This window comes from Carassius auratus, chromosome 21 (genome assembly GCF_003368295.1).
Source record: "Carassius auratus strain Wakin chromosome 21, ASM336829v1, whole genome shotgun sequence".
Classification (NCBI taxonomy): domain Eukaryota; kingdom Metazoa; phylum Chordata; class Actinopteri; order Cypriniformes; family Cyprinidae; genus Carassius; species Carassius auratus.
In genome coordinates, this window is record NC_039263.1 from 13,962,747 (window position 1) to 13,980,976 (window position 18,230).

The following is an 18,230-nucleotide window of genomic DNA, read 5'->3' on the forward strand; positions in this document are numbered from 1 at the left end:
GAACAAAAAAAAAATGGATGTGTGATGTGTATCAGATACTTGAAATGTAAACGGACCTGCCGCTGTCTGTTATGTTGCTACTACTAATCAGTTATGAATTTTAATAGGAAAAAGAGAAAACCACTCGATGCACACAGCTGGAAACTTTAATAGCTTTAATATACTCTCTACAATCAAACACAAGCACAAAGTTCAGCCTAAAAAAAACCTCTACAGCTCAATTTAATTACAGGCCTGCTTTTCAGACATGCACATACAGAATTAAATCAGTTTTAATGGGTTGTATCTAATAATCATGCAAGATTAGGCCAGTCATTTATTTTTCATATATTTTAAAAAGTAACTTTTTTTTTCTTTTTTTTTTAAATGAGTGTGTACTGCCACTAAGATTTCAGTATTATTTTATTAATTTCTCTACTCACATATATCTACCATGTGGTATTTTTGGGTCAGTAAGGTTTGTTTGTTTTTTAAGAAGTCGCTTATTCTCATTGATGCCTGATGCCGCATTTATTTGATCAAAAGTACAGTAAAAACATTAATATTCTAAAAAATAAATGCCATTACAATTAAAATTACTGTTTTCTATTTTAATATGTTTTATCATAATAAATATCATTTATTCTTTATTATTTTACTTGTCTTTCTTAATATATGTGAATATTTTTTGGATAGCTGTGATAAGTTTTAATTGATGAATGGAACATTTAAAAGAACAGCATTTCTTTTTCTTTTTTTAAATTAAATCAAATTCGTCTTTACTGTAAGTTCAGTATTGCTGAATAACAGTTCATTTCAATAAATTGGAGAAAAATGCAATGCAAAACCTCTTTTAAGATGCACAACATCAACTTTTGAAATGTACAAATATGGTTTTAATGGAATCGATTTTATTTTATGGAACTGATTTTATTGTGATTAAAACAATTGCATATATGCACACAAATCAGTGAGTGAAAAAGTGAGTGAAACATTATTTTCACACTGTGGAATCAATAGTGCTTCTCTTATATAATTCAGTTCAGCCATAGAAAGAGTACAAACAACTTTTTGGTTATTTAATTTATGAATAAATTCACCATTTTTTCTAAACTATCATAAAAAGATTTGTAAAGATCTGTACATCTCATAAATGTGGTGAATTATAGATGCTGTTTTTTAATCGATGATACATTGTACATTCATACATATACATTGGTATGCATGTACAGTATGTGACATTGACCAAATTCAATTAGCATTCAATCTTGGATCGTCTCGAATGTAACTGCTGCAGTCCACCTAAGGGCAACTATTTCTCCACACGTCTTTCCAGGATAGGCCATTTTTATCAAAAGTTCCGATTTATTCCCTTCCGCATTTCGACACACTGTGATCCATCTTGTCTGTTCTAGAGTGCTCTTCCAGTTCTTGTTAGTGTGAAATTTGAAGTGCAGGACACCGTTTGACTCGCTTTTCCCAGCAACAGCTTTTTTTCTGACATTGTCTCTTTGTCAGTGCAGTCATACAATATGATATCCGTCACCTACTATTTTCTCCTGAGGGAAAAGAAGAAATCCATTTCGTTCACACATAAGACCTTGAATGTGAGCTCTGATTCTGTTCCGCTGTTGGTCGCCTGCTCTTTCAGGAGAAACGGATGGGCAGAATGGGGCTTCCTACGTTCTCTATTAGGAGATAAGATGCGCGCAGGCCAGTGATTGCATTTCAGTGCTGAAACCTAAGCCGAGATGTTCTCTGTCTCTTCCTCCCTACTGTTTTCTACTAAATTTGACAACAGACGAGGAGGTAGAGGCGCAGAGTGATTTGCCGGAAGCTTTCAAGGTTAACGTTCAAAGAAATTGTGAAGGTTTATATGCGACCGACCCTACGTACGCACATAAAAAAGGAGACACTCTGCATATGCGGCTTACTGTCAATTACTCTGCAACGGGAGGGGACTCGCTCGACAGCCCTGCATACTAACAGCCCTCTGAACGTGAGGCACAAGCAGGATGGAATTTATGGTCGAGACCCTGGTTGTTACTTAAAGCACTCAATCCCTCAGATCGTGACTAAGCCACCACACCTTAAATCAAGTTTGTGAATTGATTGGATTTCAGCGCCGCGTACACTCCATTCCGCTCCGCAGTCAAATTTCTCACTGACCATTGAACAGGCACTTTATAAATGAAGTGCCACTGCAGGTTTCAGAAACATCTTATTTCCCAGGCTGTCTTCGCTCGCTGTCGGGGGACCGTCTGCGGCACTGATGAAAGGTGCACGCTAATGTTCACATTTTGCAGTGCCTTCACTAAAAGAGAAATGTGAATCATACACTGAGCAGTCTGCGGCGAGTTATTCGATGCTCAAAACAGCAGCCCATATTTCATTCAGAATGCATGTACATGCATTAGCATCATTGTCGTGCAGGTAAAACAAAGTACGCTAGGCTAAGCACGAAAAATGTAGAGCACATCCAGCTCTCCTGGGCTTATTTTATTCATTCTGCTGCACTGAATACTGCTTGTGAATGTCAGCAGTGCTTATTGTTAATATCAGGCTGGGACAGCTACACTTTTTCTCTCTAAATGACCGTCCGTGTTGAATGGGAATGGGTATCCTTGTGAATATCGTGGCCGGTAGCCTCAGCGCAGGAGTTGTATTTGTTCACTGAGTAATACAGTGTCAGCTGGCATGACTAATAAATCTATTTAAACGTGTCATGGAAGAGGCTGCACTCTCTGATTAACATGGGTCACATTATGCAAGTCAGATTCGCTCAGTCAATTAATTTTCTTGTAAATGACATGGGTGTCATTAATCTGTGGATTTCCGTTTGATTTCTTCTTTTGAAGATAACGAAGTCAAACCCGCATGTGTCAGTCGCTAATGTATGGGTAACATATGAGAGTTTCATTCTCAAGGTGCTTGATTGTAAATGTGTTGCCAATTAAGTGTAACCAAATTAATATTGTATGGGTGTACTATATATGAAATAATAAATAAAGAATATATTTAAATATATAAACTATTTTGCCTCAAGGTGAAAAAAAAAAACAATGTTAAAATCTATTAATTCGCAATAAGATATGGTGACGGACACATTTCTTGATTAAATGAGTACCTCTTGAGAGATCTCAATTTTAACCTTGTGGTTCAAAATAAAAGACAAAACCTTTAAAAATAAAAATAAAAAAATGTTTTAAAGTTCAGGATTTAAAAGAAAATGGCTCTTGGAAAAACAAGCTTTCGTGGTTTTTATCAATGACAAAACAAGATTTTTATTTGTATCATCTTACAGCATCAGTAGGTTCTTTAAGAATTTCCTTTTTAAACTTTTCTTTTGCCTTCACTTAATTCTAAATGGTCATGTGATATTCGAAAAGTACAAATATTCCATGTGGCTTCTCAATTAGCATGAGCTAATAAAAGCTGCATGTTTAAGATGTCAGGAAGTATTAGCAAAATGCTGTAGAAAATAGTTATAGCGCGTCTCAGCACAGTATTTGAACTTTCCAAAAGATAACACATGTCAGATACGCATGTGTAATCACGGGTTAATGATGTGAATTTGCTCCTTTTGGAAACTGATCTGGAGGGCCTTTTATTTGCTTTTGAAAATTAGTGAAACAACCAAGAAAACTAGCAAGAAATGCTTTGAAATGCAAACAGCACAGAGCAGGGATGAAAAACGTGCCAGCTTTTCATTGTAACAGCTGGAACTAGCATTGATTGCTGAATTCAAAGCCCCTCCAACCATAGGATCTCAGATCACCATAGTTACCAGTGATGGGCAGCAGAGTAAACGCAGTACAAGCTAAAAAGCGGGATGGAGCCACGGAGTAAAACTGTTAGCAGATTGTCCCAGCTGTGCTGTTTAAACAGGCTTTGAGGAGAAAAGGCTTTAAAGTGGCCCCTGCTGTGTGGTCCACTTCATTATTGATCCCTGCCTCACTGTCTCCTAAAATACCCCCCTGAGCCCCAGACAGAGCCTGAAACACAAAGACATGCAGTCCCTTCGACTGGCATCTGTAGTTGTGTGCAGGAATGACATAAACAAAACAAAAAACTGCATTGTTTTTCAATGATAAAAATTATAAAAATGTCATCATCTAATCTCTCTCATGTCTTTCCAAACCTGTATGACTGACCTAAAGTTATTTTTCACTAGAAAACCTTGATTTGTTTTGATTGAATCATTCTTTTGATTCAGATCTCTTTGTCGAGTCAGTTGATTCAGATTCACAAATGGACCTATGGATCCGGATGTCAAGATTTTCTTTGAGAATCTTACATTTAGTTCTGTTACATATAAAAGTCGTCAAAATGTATTCTTTTGTTTTTTTTTATACTCTATAAGAAGGTCATTCAGGTTTGCAATGACAAGAGGGTCAATACTGATAATATGTTAGTTTTTGTGTAAACTTTCATGAGGAACACCTTTTTCCCCTAGCACTAGCATTTAGGTTTAACTTTGACTAATATACACTGTCGTTCAAAATGTTGGGATCAGTAAGATTTTAATGTTTTTAAAGATGTTTCTTCTGCCCATCAAGGCAACATCAGCATATATATATATATTTATTTATATATATAATAAGAAGAATTTATTTATGTGGTGCAAATTTGAATTTTCATTGTCAATTACTCCAGTCTTCAGTATAATATGGTCTTTCAAAAATTATTTGAATATGCTGATTTATTATCAATGTCAATTTTTGCTGCTTAATATTTATTTTGGAAAACTGTGATACTTTATTTCAGGATTATTTGATTAATTAAAAGTTAAAAAGAACAGCAATCATTCAGTATATAAATATTTTCTTTTAGCACTTTTTACTCATTTAACAAATCACTGCTAAAAATATATATTAATTTCTTAAAAAAAAAAAAGACATTTGATATTATTACAAAATATTGCTTTTTATATATAGATTTTTTTTTTTTTTTTTTTTTTTTTTTTACTTTTTATTGATCAAAGAATCCTGGGAGGGTGGAAATTACAAGTTCCAAAAAATAATAAGCAGCAAAAAAGTTTTCAATAAACTTTCCAGTATTTCCAATATTGATAATTAATCAACATATTAGAATAATTTCTGAAGTATAATGTAACAGACTGGAGTAATAATGCTGAAATTTCTAAGATGAATAAATTATGCTTTAATGTATATTAAAATAGTAAAACAATTTTTTAAATAATATTTCATACGATTACAGTTTTTTCTGTATTTTTGATCAAATAAATGCAACTTTGATGAGCATAAAAACACACACATACTTGCATTTTACATACTTACATATATATTTGTTTCTTACTCTCACTCTCTCTTTCTCTTTTTCTAGAGTCTGGATGGTAACGTGATCGTTCGCAGTGATGCCCGTGTGTCCTCTCTGACTCTGAAATACGTGCAGTTCACCGATGCCGGCCAGTACCTCTGCACTGCACGCAACTCCATTGGTCAGGACATCCAGAGCATGTACCTGGAAGTGCGCTGTAAGCTAAACCACTAACTTCTCTCATTGTCCTTTGTAGGTTATTTGTCTTATTTTGTTCAAGGCAAGGGTGTCAAAGCTCAATGAAGTGGACAGACTGATTTTTTCAATGTTCCTTTTGATCTGTCAGCTACTAGCTTTTGTTGGCTACTAAAACAGCAGGAAATGGATGCTGGACCCAAAAATAAGACCACCAGGGTCTTAACTAACTTAATCATTGAGACTTTATTGTTTGTCAGAAACTCAATCAGCTTATTTTCCAAGTGAACAGTAAATCCACCAATTAAACCCAGCAGAGTAAAGAACTGACAGATGTCATTCATGTTTTTTTATGAAACAATCAGTATTTTTTCTATATATAGCATATATAGAGTATATAGCAAAAGATTTGATTTAACAACAGAAATTATTTTTGAAGGAGTTGGTGGTTTGAGGGCTTTTTTTTATCTGTCTGTTTCAAACAAATTAAACTTGCTTTCCACCAAAAGCTCAGTTCAAATCACAGTGCCATATACTCAAATGTGTTTTATAGCTTTTGGGCTTATTTCTTACATTCAGAGCTCTTCATATGAAATGAAATACTGCCATCTTCACATTTTTACAACTCAATTTTGAGAGCAAACGCTTATTTGATCAGATTATGTTTACTGCAGTTGGCTGAGTGCACTTTTGTGCCATTTGCCAGGTAGAGAATTACAGTAAAGCTAGCTTTAAAGTTATTTTCATCTGCTTGTGCATTTTAAATCATTCCCACAATCTAATTCAGAAAAGTGGGAGGGAGTGGAGCTTGAAGTGCAATGAAAGTCTAATTAGATTAATTTTTTTTCTTGCCCTAAAAATCTTCCCCCGTCCCTGAGATAGCATCACAATGTGCAATTGATAGAAATTGTGTGGAAAAGCAGTTTGCCACAGCCCGGCTTGTGAGTAATCAGCTTCTTGGTTGAGTGCACGGAGCATTTCGCAGTAATTAGCGATAAGAAAAGGTGCTTTGTCTGCTTCAAATGATCCTAGATGAAATTGTTCACTCCCTTGCTCAGACACTTACAGTTTGGGTTAGAGTCTCCCATTCTGTTTTGCATGACTGTACATTGCTTTTATTTCCTACCTTTTACTTCAAGTTTACATTTAAATGCATCTTTTCTTTCGCTTGGCTGTTTATGTGTTGTTTTATTGAAATTGAGTCCAGCCTCATAGTAAAAATGAAGTCTCAGGCTGGCAGCCAGTTAGAAAGAGTTTATTCTAGCTATTTGAAATCAGTATCTTTATGCAAACCTTCGCTGTTTACGTACAACAACATGTTAAGAGCGTGTTCTCCTAAAATTACACATTAAATCATAAATCATTTCAACCCCTAAATTTGCCAACGTTCATTTCAGCCACTGCTCTGTGGATAAGATTTCATTGGCCGTTTCGTCCAGAAGACATTATCTCGGCAGCAGTGTTGCAGTCTGTGGTCCTGAGATAGCGATAAGATTTGAGTGGATATGTGTCTTATCAGAACAGCTTCATGGGAAATGTGATGACTCGACTGCATGTATCAATCCTGGAGTGGACAGCCTAGTTAGCCGAAGTGAACATCAGTGGGAGCAACAATCACAGCAGACAAAAGAGCAGATATCAGAAATTGCAATTCTGAAAGGTGGTTGAGGGGATGATGGTTAATGTATGCCAGCTGGAAGCCGTCATATTCTTTGCCCCAAGGTCTTTCTCTGGAACAGTCCATGTGTTGGTTGCACTGACACTGTGTATAATTACAGATGCTCCAAAGATCCAAGGCCCTGCGGCAGTGTTCACCTGGGAGGGTAATCCGGCTAACATCACCTGCGAGGCCCTCGCTCACCCAGGCGCCTCCGTTTCGTGGTTCCGTGACGGCCAGCTGTTGCCTAGTGCTAATACCACCAACGTCAAGATCTACAACACTCCTGCTGCCAGCTTTCTAGAGGTACGGCATCACTGCTCAAACCCATCCTCCTTTAGATGCCCCCTCATTAAAGTTTCAACACTAAAGTCGTGTTTGACACTAATAATTGCCTTCTGAGCTCATTTTCAGTATACTCCAGCACGCTGTAGCATTTGATATTAAATCATAGCTGAGCTATTGAGAAAACACAGTAATTATTGTTTTTTTCTTTCCAGTAACCTATGTTCTTCAGTTTCTGATACACACATACCCACCCTTATCAGCCCACAAGTACTGAGAATATAATGACTTGTTTTTATTGTGTAGCAGAACAATTCATGTCATTTTAGTTCTCCACTCGCTTGACTTTTTGATTTTGTTTTCGTATTACTGGCCGATAACATTTATTAGCATAATTAAGTTGCTTTCTGGAAAATGATGCATTGTGAATGACCCGCATGGAGCATATTGTTTTTGGAGGCTTGCAAAAGCACAGATTATGATGTTTAATTTCTTGCGTCGAAGTACAAAAACAAATATTACGTTTTGTGAGATTTTGGTTCATTTGAAACCAAACCGTAGAAACCATTTGAGATCAGCATTATGAGCTTTCTATATAATAGGACATTAGCATCTGAGCAACTTGACTTTTTAATTCCACACAAAGCCTGCCTGAAATTAGAATTGTGAGAAATTGATTATTGATGATTATTGAGCACAGCTAATCAAATACAATATGAACAGATTTACATGATGTAGCAGAGCTAAGGCAAAGATGCCCTAGGAGCCTTTTGATGGCAATTTTCTTTCACAATAAGACCAGAGGCAGAAAGTCTTCTGGATATTTGTGACCATGGACCACAAAAGTAACCATAAGGATAACTTTTTTGAAATTGAGATTTATACATTATATAAAAGTTTTTTTGATACATTTACATAAAGCCAATTTCATACATTACCTGTTGCTCTTTTGGCACATATAATAATATGTATAGAGAGTAACTCTAGCATACCGATGAAGCATTCAAAGAGTTTAAAGAACACTCTTTAGTAATAACTAAAGTAATAACAATATTTAGTAATAACAACATTTTCCTAACAGTGTGTTTTTAGAACATTGTAGGAATGCTTTTTAGATCCGAACCACATCCTAGAAATGCTTTCCTTTGTCACAATCAAATATTTACACATTTTCAGCAATATTCTTGCACATGATGTCACCACTTGTAGGCGGGGCTTCGTTTTGTGGTTCTCAGTGAGGGGGGTTTAAATATGTGGTTCAGCACCGCATGAGAGGTTGTTTTTTACTGTTCTGTGAAGCTTGAAATGTTCTCTGTCACTGTCCCTGTTCCCGTGGCACATTTTACTAAGCAGTTGGAGCTAATGGAGACAGTACGCTTCCATTCTTTCTCACTCTCTCTGTCATTCAATAATTATCGAGTGAGGTGACTGCCAGCGGTGCAGAATAGGAGGTCACTGTCATTGCCATGGCAATGAGCTGCCCTTATCCAGCTAATGTCTGTGTCATGGTAGCTCGGTCCAAAGAGAGACGGCGCCTTGACGTGGCTTTTTTTTTTCTCTCACAGGTCACTCCGGAGTCCCAGAACGACTTTGGCAGTTACAACTGTACGGCTACCAATGTCATTGGCACAGAGTCCAAGGAATTCATTTTGGTTCAAGCAGGTTTGTGAATGCTTACAGAAGGATGTACCAAAATAGCAACTACTTTACATTTATGGTGAACATGAATCAAGCGCAAATTGTCATTCAAAGGTTCTAATTAGCTATTCACACATCCTTTCACACAAATGGTGTTTTAACACAGAAAAACCTCTTCTAAAATCCCCCTTGGTACCAATTCATAATCCACCAGGTATGCGAAAGGTAAATCTCCCCCAGACAGAGATGTTTTAGCTCCAGATCAGAGCCTGCGCTCGTATTTTTTAGGCTGAGACTCTTGGGTAATAAAAACAGCAGGGTATAATTTTCAGGCTGCAGATTTGACGGTTAAATGCGACGCTGCCTCTGATATTTTTGGTGCTCTGTAAAGTGGGGCAGATGTGAAATGGTGTGGAAGGCAGTGAGGTGATTATTTAGTCTCAATGCGATGAGGCGGTGCAGGAGTGCACGCCTCTTTTCTACCTCACAGGCTTTAGAGCCACCACACTTTTTATTATGTGATAAAGTCTCATTTCTTTAAAAGTGAGTTTTACTGAGAAAAATGTGTTCTGTGAGGGAAGGCGGGTAATTATATATATATATATATATATATATATATATATATATATATATTATATAGAAGTATATATATATATAGAAGTATCCCCCCCCCCCCCCCCCCCGAGGATAAATTATGTTGTTTAAAACCTTTTAGTAATAAAAAGCAATATCTTTATCACAGTTCTGACTTGTAGCATTAAACAGAAGGTTTATTTTTTTGCTACTGTGCCTTTAAGACTTCTATAAAAACACACATATTGCATTGGAAATGAGAAGACGTGTGCTGTGGGTTTGCTGTTTGCATTCAATACAGTCCATAGATGACTAATCCTTCGAAAACAGCTTCTTTGTAAAGCCTTCATTACATTCTAACAGGATTATGAAACAATCCACACTGAAATTAAACGTTAAGATCTTAAATAAGGACTTAAATGATCAGGACGCTGGTCTCAAATAAATATCAGATTCGTGTTTCTAATTTTGGGGTCCCTCAGGAGGATGTACAAATGAAAGATACACTCAGGGTCAGCTCAAGTTTTGGCAAACGTTCCCTTATTTAAAGGAGAATGTGGCATTTTGGTTTCTCTAGTGGCACCAAACAACACTAGAGACTGTTTGGAAGAGCGTTTGAAACTTGTTTGAAAACAGTAATTTTCCTAATGATGTATCTGTCTGATATCCGAAGGTTGGAGAAGGTTAGAGCAAGCAATTTTTGCAGCTTTGTTCCTACAGATTGCTTTTTTTTTTCTGAAAGTTACAGTTTGTTTTCATAGTACATCAAATTCTTTCATCTCGGAAGTTCAAGGAAAATTTGATTCCTCATGATATGACCACTTTAAACAATATCTTGGTTTGTCTGAAAGATATTTTACTCGTGCTTCAGGGAAAAACTGTACTGGCCACCGCAATAACAGTTCCCTTGGTGAACCATTCCCCAAGCCCATAACAATTTTTCATTGTTTCAGTTTGTCTGTTGCCTCACTCACATTTTTGTGGTGCCCTGCATGTGTGTGCGGAGCAGTACTGTAGTTATCCTCCAAGTGTGTGCCTATAAGAACGTGTGTGTGTTCTCTAGATGTGCCTTCGGCCCCCTCTATCGAGCGTGTGCTGCCTTATTCCAGCACAGCAATGGTGGAGTTTGATGAGCCTGCCTCCAGTGGAGGAGTGCCTATCCTCAAGTACAAGGCTGAATGGAGGATAGCAGGCCAAGACTGGACTGACAGAGAGTATGAAGTTGGGGATGGTAAGTATCCAACACACACACACACACACACTGTAATAACATTTATTCAGAACTAGAAGCAATGGCGAGAGAAAACAAGATAAATGAGGCTTTTGGGAGGCTATAAAAGCTTTTTCTCATTTGTGTGAAGGTCAGGCTCTTGTTTTTATAGCACTGTTTTATACTGAAATGACCACAGATTCTCAGATGATTGTATTAGAGCAAGGATTTTAACAGTTATATTGTTTTAGTGCAACTGTTTTTAAAAACACTGTCCTAAAGCAGACGTGATGCGGCAAGATTCCAGCGGCAAGCAATTTTCCTGTCTTTGCTGAAAGCCAAATTATAAAAACACAGCCAATCAGAACAGTGTGTGTTTGCACACTTTCTCGCACTTGCAACACACCGCGTGGTGTATTCCAGATGGCCCTTTTATGGTTTTCCTTGAGGAACTTCAGGAAATTGTACCGAAGCTTGTTTCCGCCACAGAGTAAAAAAAGAAAGTTATAAATTAAGAAATAGGCACATTGTGAGATATGAAGTCACACTGTACAATATAAATTCTCAATTCCGAGGTATAAAGTCACAATTATGAGTAATAAAGTCACATTTGTGAGATATAAAGTCATACTATAGTATATGAAGTCTCAATTACGAGTAACAAAAACGCAATTGCGAGATATAAAGTCATATTATGGCATATAAAGTCAGAATTATGAGTAACAAAGTTGGAATTGTTAGAAATCAAGTCACATTATAAGATATAAATTTACAATTATATTTACAATTACAGTTATGAGTAACAAAGGTGCAGCTGTAAGATGTAAATTTGTATTGCAAAAGACAAAGACACATTTCAGTTATGAGCAACAAACTCGATTGCAATTGTTAGATACAGAATCACACTGCTAAAAAAAAAAGTAAAAGAAAAAGTTGCAATGGCCAAGTTTTGTGTGACATATTGGGATAAGGTGACATTTAAGGTATAAGGGCACACTTCTGATAAAGCTGCAATAACATTACATTTGTAATCAAGAAAGTGTCACAACTGTGAGATAAAGTTACTAATTAACTTCACTCTCTGGCAGAAATGGGCTTCCACAGTTTTTTCATTTGAAAGCAGATGTTTCTTAAATGCCACAGTCAGTCTCTCTGCGGTTTGTCCATGTTTGAGGCTTAGCATACACGAGGAGCTGAATTTTGGTGCAGAGAGGTTTCATTGTGTGCAACTGACAGCATGTAGTGTTGCTTGTCACCGTTGCAGCTGGTTAGGACAGAAATTTTGATTAACGCGGAAGAGCTTTTATTGCTTGTCACTTTGTTGCTTCTCGCTTAGTTAAGATGCTGTACTACACTTTAAGAAGTAAACAGCAGTGTCTATGATGCACATAGAGCCACCCTCCCATAGTCAACATAACAACTAAACGCTTTCCACAGCTGCTAGCCATTTCAAATTGTGGCAAAATAACCCTCCCCGCTGCCATAAAAACTCTTTCATTGGCGATATTGCATGGCAAGCATGAAAGGCAATAAAGAGTTGACCAAAAATAGAATTCACAAATGTAGGAAAGGGACAGGGTTCACTTGAATGCTAAATAAGAGTGCTCAGAGCAGTTGTCACAGGCTGACATGTGCTCTGTTTGTCTGTGGGTAGTGTCTGTCTCACGGGGAGGCGGGGGGAGAGATGTCAGTTTGCTCACTGCTGACAGTCTGCTCGCTCCGCCAGACCTCCTTGGGACATACGTCAGAACAAGCCTCACAGGCACAAACACAGCCTTTCACGAAGCAGTCTACCAGACACCTAACACTCAAACCCCTGCTCAGCCAATGGCTTTTTGATCACTCAACCTTTTATCAGTCAGTCTCTAATGCAATAGATTGGCGTATGATAGTCGTGCAGCAGACTCGAACACAAGGTACCAGATTGAACGTGTACAAAAAAATCACGAACAGTACCAATTTGAAAACATTTGGAATTAAATTGTAAGGTGGTTTGATATGATGGAAAACAGCATTTCATATTTATAACCTAAATGAAAACAGTTATAAACAGTAAATTAATATTGAGCTAAAGTGTATTTGGCTAAAGCAATATCATGCGAGAAAGAGTGCTGTTGTTTTCTGAACAGTTATATATATGCCAAAATATTTTTCTTTTAAGAAATGAATTATTTGATTCGGCAAGGATGCATTAAATTAATCAAAAGTTGCTATGAAGACATTTCTGTGTTACACAAGGTTTAGAGATTATTTTGCACTTTATATTTATTAAAGGACACTGAAAAAATATACTGTTTTCAACTGTTTTTATTTTTTTATATGCACCAAATCACAATAATTAGAATGATTTCTGAAGGATCATGTGATATACAAACACTGCATACACATACATGTGTGTGTGTGTGTGTGTATTACTGTTACTACAGATTGCTTATCAAATACATGCAGCCTTGGTGTGAATGAAAGACTTGAAACACCAAACTTTTTAATACTAGTGTAAGTTAATATAAAATAATTCAAATTTTAGACAAAGGTGGCCATTTATTTTGTTCACTTTTGTTCTGCCAAAGAAAACTGTTTCAAATGAACCCAAAGTAGGGTATCTGGAACGACGCAAAGAAATATCAGGACTCCAATGAAATAAGATGACAGATACTAATGGTTGTATAATACAAATGCTGCATAGGTACCTCTGGGAAAACCTCTGAGTGATGACTCTAATTGGAGGATCGTTTCTGGATCAAACTAAAATGTATTTTACTACAAACTCAAAATTCTTTGCAGGGTCTTCTGGGAAATGACTAGGCTCGCACAAAATCTGTGCCCACAGTACTTCCCACAAAAAATCCTGCAGACTTTCTCAGAATTGGAAACCCATTACTCATACAGATTCACTCACCGCTGTCCCCTTTTTGTATTTGTTTGTTTATGTAGTATTTTAACAAATTGGTTGTGCCTTGTTTCTCACTATATCTAAAAACATTCTGCACATTTTCCCTTAAAACCAAGAATCTCTTTTTTTTTTTTTTTTGGTGTTCTTTGATTTTTATTTGTATAGGAACAGTGTAGAAGTGACAGGAAGGGAAGTGGTAGAGAGAAAAAAGCCTAGTTTGTTAATGCAAATTGTAAAAAAAAAAACAGTTCTCTATAATGCCAAAGGTCATGTGTTGTTATAATATGTGCAATTTGACTATATGCATGTATATGCATGTCTATAAAAACTTTTCAAAAGCTGATAAGCTTTGTTAAAACCAGACATATTATTTTATCATCTAATTCCTTGTTTTTACATCAGATATGTTATTGGAGCTCTAAATCTGTCTAAACCAGGTCTCAGCTCGATCACCATTGGTGGGCTGAAGCCAGAGACCACGTATGAGGTCAAGATGTCTGCCATCAACGGCAAGGGTGCAGGAGAAAGCAGCCCTCCTGAGAGCTTTAAAACCCAACCTGTCCGTAAGTGCCTCTCTCTTTCTGTCTACTTCTCTCTTTTTTAGTCCCTCTTTATCATATGACCCTATAGTGCTGTCTTTACGCATCAACACCCCACCCCCCTCCTCCTCAGTGCAGCAGCAGACCTCACTACCAACAATGCATCCCTGCTTTGGACCCTGCTGGATCTCTGTCCCAGGAGATGCATTGCTTGTCCTCTGCGTGTGCTTCTGTATTTATATGTGGATGTGTGTGTGTTCATTTAAGTCTGTGTCCATGTGTTTAAACAATTTCCTGAAGGCCATGGTGTCACTGCTGCCTCTCACCTCAGCAGTTCTTCCCAGTGATGTGGCGCTCCTCCCCGTCCTTACGGCTCTTCTGCCGGTGCCAGCATGTGCCAGGCAACAGCTGTGTCTCGTGTCTACTGAGAGCTGTGTGCTCTGTTAAGTGTTGTCTGTGTTGATTGGGCTCTCTTCTGTAGAGTAGATGATGAAACCCTCTTTAACCTCATATCCACGTTCAGATTAGGATTAGACTCTCAGAAATTGTAATATCAATAATAAGATCTAAACTTCATGAAGCTGGAATATTCTGAATAGATACTTTCACATTTGTACAGCAGTATCATTTTGAAGATTCTAGATGGTATTTCCCATGGTTGACTAGAACTAATGTTATTAATTTCCTAATATACACTAGGTGTGCGATGAATGTAAGCGCGTTTGTGCCTTAAATTAAAATAATAATTACTTTATTTCTACATTTTTATTATTATTGCCATTTTATATCTTATACTGTAAATGTGAATTTTTTTATAATTGTAAATATATCATCTCATAATTACTACTATTTATCATAATTGCAACATTAAATCTCAATTTTGGCTTTAAAGTTCACAATTTTGACGCATAAGTGTGGCCTTGTATCTCACAATTCTGACTTTTTAATTATTTTTAATAATGTTTTAATTGCAATGTTATAAAGTTTATACCCCAGTAATTGTTATGTTGTAGCTCAAAATTATGACTTAGTTTTCATAATTGAATCATTATATCTCAATCTTACAATTGCCAGTTTGTCATAATTGCGACTTTATAAAGGTATATCATACGTATATCAATTGTGACTTTGTATCTCACAATTAGGACTAATTACCTTAGGTTTATGATTATATATTCAAAATTGCAATTTTAGAACTCATAATTTGAACTGTATATCTCACTTTTTTAGTGCTTTAAGCTAAATTTTGGCTCTCAGGTAGAAACAGGTGAAATTTGAGTTTGGTTTGGTTTGCAGTGTTTGATTAACTCTGCGTTGTGGAGCCCACAATAATTCCACATTAATAAAACCTCATTCATATTTAGACTTCAAAATGTAGTTTTCAAAATTCCTACAAATCTACTGGTTTAATTACTGCATGTCACATGAAGCCGTTGGCTCAGAATGTTCCACTTAGAAAGCTGATTATAAAAGTCAGTTTGCAAGAAATGTAGGATGAGCAGAAACACAGTTCTAGTTTGATTATTCAATTTCCTTCTGTACTTGCAGGGATTAAGTGAATGAAGTTTAAAGTTCCTTGTCTCTTTATTAATCCAATTTATTGATCCTATTCAGTTGATTCAAAAACACTTTGTAATAACTTTACAAAAAAAAAAAAGGAGTCGCACGGCAATAAGCTTGATTTCCATTTGAGTACCCAGAAGCTTTTGGGGAATCTTACAGAAATGGGTAAAAAGCTAAAATAACACAAAACAAGAATTGTTTATTCTTCTTTTAGATGGACAAAAGATCATGGCAGGAGTGAATTGCTCCATTGACGTAGGTCAAAGACAGGCTGGCATGCGTTTTTATCTTACTTTTCTTATCATGTTTCATCTTAGCTTCAGCACCCTCTGTTTCCACAGTCCCCACATTTGCTCCCTCGCCTGCACTCATTTCATAACAGCTAATTGGGTCACCCAGTTTTGCCATTTTGGGACTTAACAAGCCATTCACATAGTATATTCTGGCCAAATGTGAGTCAGCCAGGTGATTTTCTCCCTGCTTTATAAGATGAACCCCAAAATGGCAAGTTGGGATTGGCCTCCATTTTATTCATTCCTGTTCTCATTCACTGCTTTTTATGGTTCTCATCATGTTTTCCATTTTGTTTTGTTCCACTGGACATCAGGGCCCCCTTTCAAAAGTAAGTGTTCCATCTCTCTGTTCTCTTTCTTTTGCATTCCTGTTTGTTTTTCCATTTGCTTCCATTTCAGCCATTGCAACACTCCTGCCAAATCTACTAGTAAGCCTTCAGAGAAGATTCTAAAAGCTTGAATAGAAAGTTAAAGACTCCATGAAATGGGTTATAGAGTGCAGTTTTCTTTCCTGCGTTTGATGGAAGTTGAAAGGACTCGTCCTTTTTGGAATTGCCAATAGGCTGTTACAGTACTTCACAGTCATGAACATTGATTGGACTTTGAGAGAAATTGCATTTATAATTTTCTGAGAGGGCACAGTTTCTTACTAGAGAGCATTTGTCTGGACAAAAAAAGATGAGGCGTATAGATATGGACATGGATTTCATGGGGCCTTTAAATCAAAAATGTATTGAGAATGAGTTTTTTTTTGCTTGAAGTGGACTCTCCTATCTCTGCAAAAATTAAGTGAAAGTTTCTGGGGGGTTTTCACTGAACTTAAAACTCTTCGCAATAGCCTGTGCGACTGTGGCGACCCACATCAATGTTTATCTGTTGTTGTACTGTACTTTCCAAATGGAATTCCATTATATTATTCAAACAAGGATCAAGGTTTGCTATAAGATCATTTAGACCAGTACATTTTAGACCTGGAGGCTAAATTGAGAAAATTGCTTTATATCCAAAACCTACAGCAAATACGCACCTGGTTCAACTCAATTATGCTACATGGAGCAATTAACACTTGATTAATTGAATCAGGTGTGTTAGGTCGTGGCTTGAAATGAAAATTTGTCTAGGCTCCCTGGGGTCTGTTGATGTAAAGCCACTGTTTAAACGTATATGCTTGCTTCTTAGCATAAAAGATGGTTGTTGGTATGTTTGCGGTTATCTCTCCATTTTCATTCTCAGTACCACACATAAAAACCACAGAAGTCTCAAAACAAACTATTTATTTCACACTCGTAGAATAGTCACAACCTCGTTTGCTTATGTTGGTGTTTAATTCATAGATTGTGTGAGGGTGATTGCTTTGCAAAAAAAGCAATTTTAAAACAGTCTAACTGTAGAATGACTATTGTTTGTTTATGCAACAAAAAGCAAATAAGGTTGTGATGAAGCTGTTGCTAATTTAATTGACGTATTTTCTTGTTGTGGCTCTCTATTGTTCTCATTATCCCTGACAGGGATCATTTGACTGCGGAAGCTTTCTCATGATCATTACACAGCAGAATAAAAAGAGGAGATGGTCGAGGCAGAGACCATATCTCGTAATGGTAGTGTGATGATGAGATTGATGGCGTTGTCCGCTTTTTCTGTGGAACTATATCTGGGAGAATTGAATAGGTGATTGGCGGGACAATGATCCAGGCACTTCAAACACTTACTGATCATTTATCAATTTGTACATGACAAAGCAAGACCGCCGGCAGCATCGACACTTGTCAAATTATAGCTTCGCAAATCTAGTGACAGTTTATTTGTTTCCGAGCTTCCAAACCAAAGCGAAAATTACTTCTGTTACTATTCTTCAGAAACTTCAGAAGTGATCCTAACAAAAGCGGAATGTTTTTGCAAGCTTTATTTTCTCTCTTTTAATACGAACAGTCATAATCAAGTTGTTTTGTTATCTCAGAAACAATGAGTCTTACTATATCTAGGGCAGAAAATGGCTTGTTAAGGCAATAATTCACCCAAAAATTAAAACTCTGTCATTTCTCAATTTACAACCTCAGGTCATTCCAGACCTCTATGCTGTTATTCTCAATGTCCCTGCTTAAAAGCTTTCACTAGCCTAAACTGG

The 18,230-nt window shown here is 36.7% G+C and overlaps 1 protein-coding gene across 17 annotated transcripts in view; it reads left to right on the forward strand.

The window, feature by feature from the left end:
• LOC113038587 (neural cell adhesion molecule 1-like) overlaps positions 1-18,230 on the forward strand; it is a 211,797-nt gene that overhangs the window by 160,164 nt on the left and 33,403 nt on the right. For 10 of the 17 annotated variants that reach the window (XM_026196123.1, XM_026196130.1, XM_026196128.1 and 7 more), the window contains 5 exons: positions 5,326-5,476; positions 7,233-7,417; positions 8,962-9,058; positions 10,671-10,838; positions 14,148-14,273. In XM_026196123.1, the coding sequence (XP_026051908.1) occupies positions 5,326-5,476; positions 7,233-7,417; positions 8,962-9,058; positions 10,671-10,838; positions 14,148-14,273 (727 nt within the window). Of the gene's footprint in view, positions 1-5,325; positions 5,477-7,232; positions 7,418-8,961; positions 9,059-10,670; positions 10,839-14,147; positions 14,274-16,419; positions 16,435-18,230 lie in introns of all 17 variants that reach the window. The other 7 variants (XM_026196122.1, XM_026196127.1, XM_026196125.1 and 4 more) reach the window with 1 other exon arrangement.